The sequence below is a fragment of the Drosophila sechellia genome, chromosome 3R (assembly GCF_004382195.2).
Source record: "Drosophila sechellia strain sech25 chromosome 3R, ASM438219v1, whole genome shotgun sequence".
Lineage (NCBI taxonomy): Eukaryota > Metazoa > Arthropoda > Insecta > Diptera > Drosophilidae > Drosophila > Drosophila sechellia.
In genome coordinates, this window is record NC_045952.1 from 15,526,822 (window position 1) to 15,538,905 (window position 12,084).

The window sequence follows — 12,084 nt, forward strand, 5'->3', positions numbered from 1 at the left end:
AAGACTTTTCAATTGAAAATCAGAAAACATTAGCACACGATATCAATTGAATAATAGGTACAACTACAAAAAGTAACCAATGAATTTATTTTTTACTGTTTAAATAATAGATGCCTGCGGTTTATAATAGCCATTATGTTTATATAATAAAAGACTCAATTATTTATCATTTATTTATTTAACTATATACATATAAACAAATTAACAAATAAAATCGTCATTTTAAAGCTTGTTATAAACATAGAAACAATTTTAAGGCACAATGTTCCATGGGGTAAATGATCCTGGTTCGGGTATTTCAAGCTATAATTAAATAAATATAAAATTCGTTAATAAAAGTTAATTTAAAGTTCCAAACCAATCTCAAGGATCACTTACCAGTTCCGTGAACTTATCCTGACAAGCAATTCGAATGCGTGCCGATGTGGAAGGTGCCTCCAGTGGGAAGTCACCACTCAAGCCCTGATCCTCGCGAGCAGCTGCAATGGCCTCCTTGATGGCAAAGAAGGTAGATGATCCAATGAAGAGCGGAGGTTCACCCACTGCCTTGGAGGAGTAGACAGCCCGTGGATTGGGTGCACCGGTCAGTAGGCTGACATTGAACTCCCCGGGAATGTCGGCAAATCCTGGCAGCTTATACATGCCGGGACCTCTGGAGTAGAGCATGCCTTGTGGTGAGTACATGAGTTCCTCCAAAGTGAACAATCCATAGCCCTGCATGAATGCTCCCTCGATCTGACCAATGTCAATAGCCGGATTCAGGCTAGAGCCGATGTCCATGACGATGTCTGTGCTGAGCACCTGATGGTCGCCAGTCAGGCAATCGATCTCTACCACCGTGACTCCCACGCCATTCGTGTAGTAGCTATAGGTGCGAGCATTGGGATTCGTCTCCGGGTGATATCCAATCCCGGGCATGGCATAGAATCCTGTAGCCGAGAGGCTGACCCGATCGAAATACGCCTTGTTGATCCACTCCTTCCAGGTGCCTCCAGGCAGTGCCTCCTTGATGGGCGCCAGTCTTTTGTTCAACTTCTCACATGCATCCAGTACGGCCATTCCGTTCAGATCGGATCCCACACTCGCCGCCGTTGGTGATGTGTTGGGTACTTTATCCGTGGCCGTTTCCGAAATGTGAATCAGTTCCTGAGGAATACCCAGAGCTCTGGCGGCGCACTGAATCATCTTCGTATTCAGACCTTGTCCGATCTCAACTCCTCCGTGCGAAAGCAACACGGATCCATCGCCATAGATGTTGATCAGCGAACCCGCTTGGTTCAAGTGCATCACACCAAATGCGATTCCATACTTGGTGGGTACCACCGCCATGCCACGCTTCCGCCAGCGATTCTCCCGATTGAATCGAGCAATCTCCTGCCGCTTCTCGTCGTATCTCGACTGCTTCAAGCAATCCTCCAGACACCGCTCGATGGGGAAGTGCTCCAGCTGCTGGTGGTAGTGCGTGTAGTCTCCTGTCTTGTAGAAGTTCAGCCGCATCACATCCACCACGTCGCGACCCACTATACGGGCCACATCCCGGATGATGTGCTCACCGGCGTACATGCCCTGTGGTCCTCCAAAGCCACGGAAGGCTGTATTCGAGGGCAGGTTCGTCTTGCAGACCCATCCACCCACGCGAACGTTGGGAATCCTGTAGCAATTCTCAAAGTGGAACATGGCGCGCTCCAGAACCTAAACATAAGTTTTATATATTAGATAATTTTTAAGAATTTTTAGATTATTATTTCTAAGTGTTTATGTCTATATAATCCTACTGCTTGTTTTCCAGATTCTATTTATACATTCCTAGAACTTTCTCAAGATCCTAAAAATTCCCACACTAACCAGATGTTCCATGGAAAAAACAACACATGGACATTTGAGCAAACATGGTATGCATAAGGAATCCTACATATGGATTTTCCATAAACCCATTACTCTTACCGAAAATGACAGATCCATGGACCAACCGGCATTGTTGTAGCACTCGATGTCGCAGGCAGTGATTAGTCCCTCCTTGGTGAAGCCCACTTTGTATTTGAAGAGGAAGGGATGCCTTGTGCCGGTGATGAGCATGTCCTCGTCGCGATCCAACATGCAGCGCACAGGACGACCCATACGATAGGAGGCCAGGGCAACGGGTAGGGCCACGGAGATGCCTCTGGACTCCTTGCCACCGAAGCCGCCTCCCAAACGCTTGGCACGACAGACGACACGGTGGGCAGGAAGTGAGGTGACGTGGGCCACTAGTTTCTGCACCTCCGATGGATGCTGCGTGGAGCAAAAGAGCTCCAGCTCATCGCTGTCGCGGGGAACCGCCAATGCCGCATGGGTCTCCAGATAGAAGTGCTCCTGGCCGCCCATTCGACAGGTGCCCTCGAAAGTGTGATCCGCCTGGGCTAAAGCCTCCTCCACATTGCCCTTGGTCATGAATCGAGGGTAGTCCGGGAAATAGGACTTGTGCTCGATGGCCTGCTCTATGGTCACAATAACCGGACTCAGCTCCTCGTACTCCACTTTCACCAGCCGAGCGGCTCTTTGGGCCAAAGCCTTACTATCGGCAGCTATGGCGCCCACTATCTGACCATAGCAATGCACTTCTCCAGCGGCAAAGACATGCTCATCATGAAAGACGGGTCCCACTTCGTTCTCGTGCTCCGTTAAGTCCTTGTAGCAAAAGAACTGATGCACTCCGTCCAGGGCCAGTGCTTCACTGGCATCCAGCTTGGTGATCTTGGCACGTGGCTTGGTACTAAGGACAAAGGCCAGATACACTTCACCATCCATGCGGGGAATGTCATCTGTGTAGATAGCTTCTCCGGTGGCCTGTTTCAAAGCAGCCGCATGAACTTTGGGTCTCCCAATGGGATCACAGATGGGTTGATCGCTGCAGACGCGCTCGAAGAGCTGGGCACTTTTGAGTACTGGTGTGTGGAATGTCTGGGCACCACTTCGCTCCTCCGGGGGCAGAGCATCGGAAGATGTAATCCCGGACTTGCTCAACTTCAGGGAAATGGCCAAATAGGCCTTGAAGAACAGGCTCACCACCAGAGCTCGACGATAGGCGATCATGCCACCGGGAGCAGAGGCAGCCAATGGCAGCTCCGTGCACAAGCTCTCCGCCACGCGCTCTACGAGCTTGTGGCTCCACTCCTGCCCAACCATCAGTTGGGAAGTTCGAGGAGCTAGCACTGTAGTTGGTGCCATTCCACCCAAGGCCATCGAAATCTCCGCCACAATGTTGGATTTATCCTCAAAGCGAACGTTTATGGCGGCATTCACAATGGCTATGTCATCATCTCTCCTCCTGGCCTGCTTGAAGGCAACTATATACTGGTCCGGAGTGGTCTTCCGGAAGTGTATGCCCAGCAGCACTTCGTGGGCTTCGATAACGTTCCTGCGATAGCCAGTGAAGAAGCCAGTTCCCATGTGAACTGATCTCTTTTGGAGCTTTCCGTCCACAAAACTGGCCACCTCCAGTTGAGCTCCTGCTGCCGAGAGCACAGGATTCATATCGGAAATGGGACTACCGGTCATGATGTTTCCACCCAAACAGGCGACATTGCGGATCTGCTTGCCGGCAAAGTAGTGAAGCATATCCACAGTGCATTGGAACAATCTGGTCTCCGATTCCGGCAGCTGCTCAATTCTCTGCCGCAGAAGCGCATCGATCTCCATCAAGCTTACCGCGGCACCGAAGTAAATGCCATCCTGAGTCTCTTTGATCTCCAACAGCTCCTTCACCTGGGTGGGATTGATGAGGTGCGGGTAGAGGAAGTGCTTGAACTTGACCTCAACGCCCACTTCCGTGTTGCCCACAACTAACTTGGCAGCAGGATGTTTGGCCTTCAGCTGAAGCAGCTCCTCCAGATTTGTGGGACGATACCAGGTCACCCTATCCGAGCTGAAGATCAAACTCTGCGAATCGAAGGCGTCACTCAGCTGAAGTTCCGGTGGGAAGATGGGTTCCTGGCTGGGATCCAAGGGCTGGAACTCGCTGCGCTCGAAGAGCTTGTCATCGGTCTCCGAATCGGTTCCGCATCCCTTTCCACTAACCTTGCAGCACTTCTCGCCCATTCCGCAGGCAAACTCCTTGGTGAACGTCTTGTAGCCCTCGAGGATGGGTCGATAGCCGGTGCAGCGGCACAGGTTACCCTGGAATGCCACCTCCAAGTCCCGCATAGACGGTTGCTCCGCATTCCGTAGAAGTGCGTACATGGACATCACAATGCCCGGCGTGCAGAACCCGCACTGAGATCCGTGCGCCTTGGCCAATCGCTCCTGCACTGGATGCAGTCGCGTTTTGGTGCTCCCGATGCCCTCCACCGTGGTCACCGCACAACCGTGCATGGCGCAGACTGGCGTGAGGCAGGCGTTGACCGCCAGGTGACGTATCTTGTTGGCCCGTCGGTCCAGGCGGGACACCATCACGGTGCAGGCGCCGCATCCGCCCTCCGCACATCCCAACTTTGTTCCGCATAGCCGCAGCTTTTCGCGCAGGAATGTGAGCAGCGTGCACTCCGGATCTGGAGACACTTCGGTCACCTGGAATAAAAAATGCATAAATATAATAAAATTAAAATAATCAACTTCATTTCCCAAAAGTATCTAATGCCATTAATCCTTAAATTGAATATTTGTATCTTGTATCTTGTATCTTTTAGGACTGCGCTTACTTAACCCATTATAATTGCTATAATTATACATTTATATGGTTCAAAGCAATTGTTCGTCAAAACTGTGACTTTGTTGAAACTTAAAACAGCGAACGTGTTATCTGCTCCGCCAACCCTGAGCAAACAGGGATTGCTATCTATCACTATCAAATGCCGGGCGCACGAGCAACAGGTTATTTATTATTATTTACTTCACTTGCGCGAACGCTGTGAGCACAAAGTAAAGAACTTTAATTGCACGCCACCAACACCAGATGCTAAATATGGCCAGCTTTATCTGAATAATCCAGTCGAGCTCACTGGATTGTAAACACGGCGCAGCCGGTCGGAATGTGCGGATTAGAGGCCTGGCTATCTGGCAGACACACACATGCCCATGACGAACCCAGCTCACCCAATCCGAGGAGCACTGCTCCCGTGCGCGATTGGCAAATCCACCATCTTGATCGGGCGATAAGGGGCCACCAGCAAACAACGAGGCTCCACATGGGGGTCAATTGTTATCACTATATGCCCAGCATATACTATATACATTCGACACATTCAATTGATCAAGAAGGCAAATTCCATCGAGTGCCAGTTAAACACAATTAGGGCAATAAAACAATAAAGGGAAATCGATATAAAAGTGGGCTAACTTTAGAGTAAGACACGCGAGTATCTTTAAGTACCTTCTTTCCATTAACGAAAAACACCAAAACCGAGTTCGACATCGTGAAGTGCTATGTATCTGTAGCTCACGGTATCTCGCTGTATCTCAGTACCAATGCCTATATAAGTGTTAGCCTGCAATTACGACTCGTTTACATATATGGGAAGGTGCGTTCTCTGAATGTAAAGCGAAAACAAGTTTTTTTTTTCAAAATTAGAGAACCGACAACCTCATGTGCACGCCGATTAAAAAACAACACAACCGCCTCGCGCCGTCAACGAAAACGTAATGAATGCGCCAACAGCCAGCCGAGCAATCCATCTAAACGCCGACTTTTATTTTTGTGAGATAAGACGAGTGACCGACGAATGCAGGATCGCCTACATGTGCGTGGAAATGGCCAGCAGTTCCACGATCAGCTAACTCTGATTAAAGCAGATACTCTTCCGAGATCGGTGTGGTCCGGTAAAAGAGCAATCTGTCAGACAAAACCGTGCTGAACATGGGAACACCTTTTCAATCTCGAGAATTTAGACCATTTTTTAGTTTTTCCTTAGGTCAAAAAACACCAAAACATAGTTAACTTCAGTTAACTATCTGTATCTTAAAGTTTTGTAGTACCTTTACTTACGATTCGTTTTCATTTATGAGTTACATTCCTTGAATGTAAAGAATGTTTTTTAAAACCAAGATCACCACTGGAAGTCGTCGCTCTAAACACAAAATGTTCACCTAGTTTTTTCAAACTAGGCGAATAAAAAGCAAATACATAAATCTATATATACTTTCCTAGCTATATTGCATATATATCTTTCAGATCTATAAATAATATCGAAATAGGGGTATTTCAGAGAACGTATATGAAATGCAATTATTTTTCAGAATATTAAGTGAAACTTACTTTTAGATACTTTGAAAACCAAGATCTATTTTTTTAATAGTCATAGTTTTTTCACTAATAGTTTATTGGTTGAAAAATAAACTTACTTTTAGATACTTTCATTTTATTTTTGTGAAATGACTCTCACTCAAGTAAAAAGTATACTAACTAAAGTTGTAAAAACTTATTGTTGTTTTGCAAACGGTGCATTAAATAACCCTTCTTTTAAGTACCAAAACGTATTAAATATACTACTTTTAGACTGTAAAATATTGCTTTTATGTAAATGTAAAAAAGGACTATTAAAAAGTTAAAAGGTCGTTAAAATAGGTTCAATGTTCTTCAAAAGTAAACAATTAACTCTATCAGCTTAAATAAACTCGAAAGCACAATAAAACCCAACCGGTTTTAGGAACCACAATTATTAGATTATACTGCTCATTAAATTGATGGATTGCTTTCTGTCCATCCCAAATCAAAGATGCTGGCATAATTAAATCCCTAAGAGTGGCAAGCAAACATGTTTGTCCATTAAGTTGGGTCATAAACCACTCGAAGGTAAGATTTCACTTAGAACATATATATAATATATTGGCTACTATAAAGTTTGGTAACAAAAGGTAGTTTACAACACAAGGGATTTAACAATACCAGGATTACTTGGTATCCTAGAGTGAAAACAAACATCGAAGTGGTAATGAAGGATCTGACTTATGCTACGCTGACTTTAAGTCTAAGTCCCTCTCCCTTTGGGTGCCCTCATAAATGGCTTGTCGTCTCATCGCCTCACGAAGTTGCTGCTGCTCGAATCTCCTGACGGACCACTGATACCTGCGGATGCCACATTGATTATTAAGTTATAAGAACCCCGTACGGATTAAACCACAGCCACTTACCTGCAGGTCATCCAGTAGGCGATGGTGCCGCAAAAGAAGGAGCCGAAGCCCACGTGGGTGGACAGGTGGGTTCGCGAGGTGCCCAGAAAAGTCAGCAGGCCGATGCCGATTCCTCCGCTGATTCCGTAGAGAAAACTGTTACGAAAGCACGGGATCTGCGCAACATCGCGTCCGAAGATAACGAAGCTCTATGGGAGATAAAACATAGTTAACGCTTTATCAGGCACCTGCTGCCCAATCGATTTATGTAATACATACCTTGGCAGATTCCTCGGGTTCTTCGGCCATGCTGCAATTGCAATTTTAAAAGTCGAGTTGCAAAGCAAAACAAAACAAAAGTGTGACCCTACCGTAACTAACTAATAATACCACGGATATGTTAGGGGCATTCCTAAAAATTATTTAAAATTAAATAATAAACTTTCATACACAAAGAAATTTGAGCTTATAATTAAAAGTAAGTGTAGCCTATAATTATAACTAAATGTTCATATTCTTGCATACAACATAAAGCTTAAAACCTTTGAAACTTGTTTAATTGGCGCCTTATCGAAATCGCCGTTTATCGAACCACAAATCGACTACTCGCATCTTGCACAAGAGTCGCTCTTATAATTGCGTTTCAAGCATTAGGCAACACTGGTCGACGCTAGCAAGAAGAATTTAATCACAATTTAATTTCTTTAGTTTTTTGGGTTTTTATTTAAATTAAGAGCACGCACCGAATCAAAAACGCAATCAGCGCCAGTCGAATTGAGTTTTCAATCAGCAGACAGTCGTCAATTAAGGCCTCTGCCAATGTGCCCCAAACATCCAGCAGTGCAACAACACCCACACTAAAAACAAATTTTCAGGTGAGTAAATTAAGAAAACTCACAATGCCCAGGTGAATTACACAAAATCTGAGACATATACGTGGAGCACAAATGTGTGTACGTGTGTGGCGCAGACTTTAAAGTCAGTCGAAAAAAACAGACTGAACATAATCAACTGGCAATGCACGACACGTAGGCAGAAAAGTAACACAAATTTGCAGTTTGCAGAGAGTAAGGCAACGTATTATCTATATACATGTCTCTGATAATCGCTCTTAAACTCTTGATACTCCACAGTTCTTCGCCAGATGTTCAAACGTCGCCTCGCCAGCAACCGAAACCGAATTTCCACTAGCAACCGATTCTTCCAGGCCTCCAACTGAACCCGATTATGGACGTATCCGCCTCCACATCGTTTGAATCCTCGCCGGACAAGAGAAACAGCACCTACGTGGGCGACAACACTTTCTATGACAGCGCCCTGGATCACCAGCTGTCCACCACGGCCTACAAGTCGTGCAATGGTAAGCAGCCAAACCTATACAATGCCCTCAAGATCCTGAGTAGCAGAGATCCGCGATCGGAGGGCCACGTCTTCCGGGGGAATCACCCGTGCTCCCCGGAAGCAGACCAGTTTCAAGTAGAACCCCCTACATACGGGCAGGATACGGATATGGACTACAAGTTAACCGAAATGGGTCATCACAGCGCTTCCTTCACAAATCCCGAGAATATAGGAGAATCGGAAGATGACGACTTTGCTTCGAGAGCTATTTACGAGCAAAGGGACCTCATAGATGAGCACAACCAATTGTATCGCAAGGTCAATGCGCTCAAACTGAAGCTTGTTGTTCTGCAAATCCAAAAAAAACATCAGAAGCAAACGATCGGGAATCTTAAGCTGCAGAACAGCCAGAAGCTGAGCTTCAGTCAGAGTATAAAGAAAAAAATAATGGAAGCAGCCCAAGTGAGTCTGCAGTCGCAAGCGCCCGATACGTTTCCCGATCAATTAATATCGCAAATATTTGCGCCATTCGCAGACGATGAGAAACTTAATGATCATTTTAAGAATGTGGACTACGAACTGAAGCAAATAGTGCGGAAAATGTGCAGTCATGCCTACGAAAGCCAGAAGCCTCTCCTAAAAGACACTATCAGTGAGAAGATTAAAAAGCTGAAGCAGAGGCTTATTCAAAAGTATGAGGACCAGTTGGACAGGCAAAAAGAAAGCGAACAGCGAAATGCTTTAGCCATGAAGCACAAGTGTTTCGATCTGTTTAAGCAGTTCCTTTTAACCGACTGCCAAGACGAAAGTTGCAGCGAAGATTATATAAAGAAGCTGGAAGCTCTATATGAACAGAAAATCCTAAAGGAATAAATTATATTTACGTTATGTTTTGAATGATACAATTCTTTAAAACTCTCGAATCACATTGATTTTCTACAATCGTTCAAGCACAAAATCTGTAATACAATTTATACAATTCATATATATTTTATGTTGAATATTAGTAAACTTGGTGTCAGCCTTGATTAAATCATTCTTTTTATTTGATTACAATCCACAGAGAGCCTTATCAGTGAACTCAGCCAGAATCCTCTTGGCCACTCGAACTCGGCCAACAAAACAGCCAGTGCTGAATACGGCAATGAATCCGCTGCATTCAAGACCCTCGGATCCCCGGCAGCTTTCAACAATGCCACGCCAGCACTCAATGCCAGCATGCTGCTGATTCAGTCGGAGAGCACGGACACAAATACCTCGCAGGAGGAGGTGGACCCCAAGTCACAACTGGCCAACAAGACAATATTCAAGACGGATAATCCCAACCTGTCAATTATAGAAATTAACGATAACTCGATTAAGGAGGAGGACCTCGAGAAGGTGGTGCTGGTCGAGGGCGACAGTGTAAAGAATCTTTTGAAGAAGTCGCCCAGCAAGGAGACTTCGGCAAACGCTGACAAAAGACGCCGCAAGGAATCGCTGCTGCACACGAGCAAACAAAAATTGGACATTTCCATCGCTGAAGCTTCGGCAGCCGCCGATGGCGATGGCGAGAAGCGGGATCTGGTGCCGGTCATCGATCAGCCGCAGACCAAGCGCGACATCACAATCTACGATACCATTGAGGAGTTCGAACAGAATCTGCCGTCGACGGTGACGCTGTTGAACACGCCCTTCGGCAGCAAGGTATATCTTGTGGGCACGGCCCACTTCAGCGAGGAGTCGCAGGATGACGTCTCTTATGTGAGTTCCTTACTCAATAATAGATAGCTAGGTTTAATTTCGTATGCAATCCCTCAGGTCATTCGCAATGTCCGTCCAGATGTGGTAATGGTGGAGTTGTGTCCATCGCGCATACACATCCTTAAGCTCGATGAGAAGACCCTGCTGGAGGAAGCCAAAAGCATCAATATTCCCAAGGTAAGCATTCAGATACCACAAATTTGGCAAAGTAACTGAATGTATTTATAATCCCCCTAGATTCGCGGAATCCTGCACACGCACGGCTACATCAACGGCATCTTTTTCATCCTACTGCTGCAGATGAGCGCTCAAATCGCCAAGGATCTGGGCATGGCGCCCGGTGGCGAGTTTCGCCGTGCCTTCGAGGAGATTCACAAGCTGCCCGGTTGCATCTTACATCTGGGCGATCGCCCAATCCGCATCACACTTTACCGCGCCCTGCGCGCTTTGTCCATGTGGCAGACCATGAAACTGGTGTGGCGTCTTACCTTCACGGACAGCATCAGCATTGAGGAGGTAGAGGAGTGCAAGCAGAGCGATCTGCTAGAGAAGCTGATGCAGGAGATGGCCGGCGAGTTTCCTGCCTTTTCGGATGTGTTTGTGCGCGAGCGCGACGTTTTCCTTTGCCACTCTCTGCAACTGGCTGCGCTGCCTCAGGCGGCGCCAGGTGGTCAACAGGTCCGTCCGGTACGTGTGGTCGGAGTGGTGGGCATCGGACACGCCAACGGAATTGCCAAGATGTGGGGCACCGTCGATCCGAAGAAGATTCCGGCCATTCTCGAAATACCGCCAGCCAGCCTGGGACAACGCGTCTGCAAGTACACGCTGAAGTACGGCCTAATTGGCCTCGGATGCTACGGTGCCTTCCGTTTCTTCCGGCCCCGCCTGACCCGCTTCTTTTAGATGGACTGTGGACCAAGTATGAGGCGACAGTGTACCCTGTGTCTGCTATGTTAATGATTTTGTTATTAGTGACTAACGAATTCCTGCGCTGATTTACCATTTTTGGAGTGCGCTGCTGAAGCGAATTAGTTTTATTTTTCAATGATGTTTTGATAGACTCGTTTATATACGAAATATATCCATGGATGTATATACATACAAACCAAACAGGAAAGACCACAACACATAATCTTAGTTTTAAAACACCCAACACCAATTTCAAAGAAATCAATCGGTTTTTAAGATGGGACGCTGTTCCCTGTGATGGATTTTATCATTCCCATTTATCAGTTCGATGATTGATTCCAAATTAAAAACAAACAAGTAGTAGAATCGTGGAGAACCTAACACATTGTTATTGTTGACTAAAAAGAACCACATGTATATGATACCAAATTTTGCATAGTTAAGGCATCGTACCGTATTCCATGTTGTATGTACAAGGTTTCCTAGCAGGCCTGGCTTGTGTTGAGCTCGAGAATGCAGAATGCAATGTAAATTCCAATAACTACTACATATAGAACCCGCCTCAGCATTTGCATTACTTCATCTTCCAGTTCTACTCATAGATGTTGTTCATTCCGTAGCGAAAATCCAAACGTTAGATAGTACTCTGAAGAAATGTGTTATAATGCTAGAAAAAAGAGGAATTTTACAAAACGAAAACCGAAACATACCAACCCACAAGTACTTTACTAACTATACTATATATACTATATACTATATCTGAGCGTTGTAAACGTAAACATGTTTTAAAAGTGCAAGTAGCAAGCGAACTAAAACCCCAAAATCAATCTGTAAATGTATCTTGTAGCTGCGTAGGTTTGCTAATCCGTACGTGGTGTTATGTAGCATTTTGAATAGAACTAACTTACCACCCGAAGCGAACGAGCCTTTGTTTGCAACTGACTCAAATAAATGTACTATATGTATTCCAGTCGACAACATGTGTGTTTGTTAACTTAATTTAAATGC

The 12,084-nt window shown here is 45.7% G+C and overlaps 3 protein-coding genes across 4 annotated transcripts; 1 reads left to right on the plus strand and 2 right to left on the minus strand.

The window, feature by feature from the left end:
- Positions 1-161: 161 nt before the first annotated feature.
- LOC6606582 (xanthine dehydrogenase) lies at positions 162-5,613 on the minus strand. Its single transcript, XM_002031347.2, has 4 exons — positions 5,348-5,613; positions 1,945-4,545; positions 379-1,692; positions 162-303 (listed from the first exon to the last, which is right to left on the minus strand). Exons 1-4 carry the CDS (start codon positions 5,387-5,389, stop codon positions 253-255), a joined length of 4,008 nt encoding a protein of 1,335 aa, XP_002031383.1. The 5' UTR covers positions 5,390-5,613; the 3' UTR covers positions 162-252.
- A 1,154-nt stretch (positions 5,614-6,767) lies between these two features.
- On the minus strand, positions 6,768-7,472 carry LOC6606583 (cytochrome c oxidase assembly protein COX20, mitochondrial). The gene is made up of 3 exons (XM_002031348.2): positions 7,363-7,472; positions 7,105-7,292; positions 6,768-7,039 (listed from the first exon to the last, which is right to left on the minus strand). Exons 1-3 carry the CDS (start codon positions 7,390-7,392, stop codon positions 6,925-6,927), a joined length of 333 nt encoding a protein of 110 aa, XP_002031384.1. The 5' UTR covers positions 7,393-7,472; the 3' UTR covers positions 6,768-6,924.
- Positions 7,473-7,721: 249 nt separating this feature from the next.
- On the plus strand, positions 7,722-12,051 carry LOC6606584 (traB domain-containing protein). 2 transcript variants are annotated; one of them, XM_002031349.2, is made up of 5 exons: positions 7,722-7,958; positions 8,217-8,443; positions 9,488-10,167; positions 10,225-10,344; positions 10,405-12,051. In XM_002031349.2, the coding sequence occupies exons 2-5, from the start codon at positions 8,311-8,313 to the stop codon at positions 11,068-11,070; spliced, it is 1,599 nt and encodes a 532-aa protein (XP_002031385.1). In that variant the 5' UTR covers positions 7,722-7,958; positions 8,217-8,310; the 3' UTR covers positions 11,071-12,051. The 2 variants fall into 2 exon arrangements, with proteins under 2 accessions (XP_002031385.1, XP_032578791.1); XM_032722900.1 differs by lacking the exon at positions 7,722-7,958 and adding an exon at positions 8,076-8,150.
- Positions 12,052-12,084: the final 33 nt, after the last annotated feature.

Excerpts from the sequence above, each read along its gene's own strand:
- LOC6606582 (XM_002031347.2), bottom strand. The coding sequence starts at position 5,389 with ATGTCGAACTCGGTTTTGGTGTTTTTCGTTAATGGAAAGAAG. Across the intron at positions 4,546-5,347 it reads TTTTCGTTAATGGAAAGAAG|GTGACCGAAGTGTCTCCAGA; the intron begins GTACTTAAAGAT and ends TTTTTATTCCAG. Across the intron at positions 304-378 it reads AGGATAAGTTCACGGAACTG|CTTGAAATACCCGAACCAGG; the intron begins GTAAGTGATCCT and ends ATTTAATTATAG.
- LOC6606583 (XM_002031348.2), bottom strand. The coding sequence starts at position 7,392 with ATGGCCGAAGAACCCGAGGAATCTGCCAAG. Across the intron at positions 7,293-7,362 it reads AACCCGAGGAATCTGCCAAG|AGCTTCGTTATCTTCGGACG; the intron begins GTATGTATTACA and ends TATCTCCCATAG. Across the intron at positions 7,040-7,104 it reads GCCTACTGGATGACCTGCAG|GTATCAGTGGTCCGTCAGGA; the intron begins GTAAGTGGCTGT and ends TGGCATCCGCAG.
- LOC6606584 (XM_002031349.2), top strand. The coding sequence starts at position 8,311 with ATGGACGTATCCGCCTCCACATCGTTTGAATCCTCGCCGGACAAGAGA. Across the intron at positions 8,444-9,487 it reads GGCCTACAAGTCGTGCAATG|AGAGCCTTATCAGTGAACTC; the intron begins GTAAGCAGCCAA and ends TACAATCCACAG. Across the intron at positions 10,345-10,404 it reads AAAGCATCAATATTCCCAAG|ATTCGCGGAATCCTGCACAC; the intron begins GTAAGCATTCAG and ends TAATCCCCCTAG.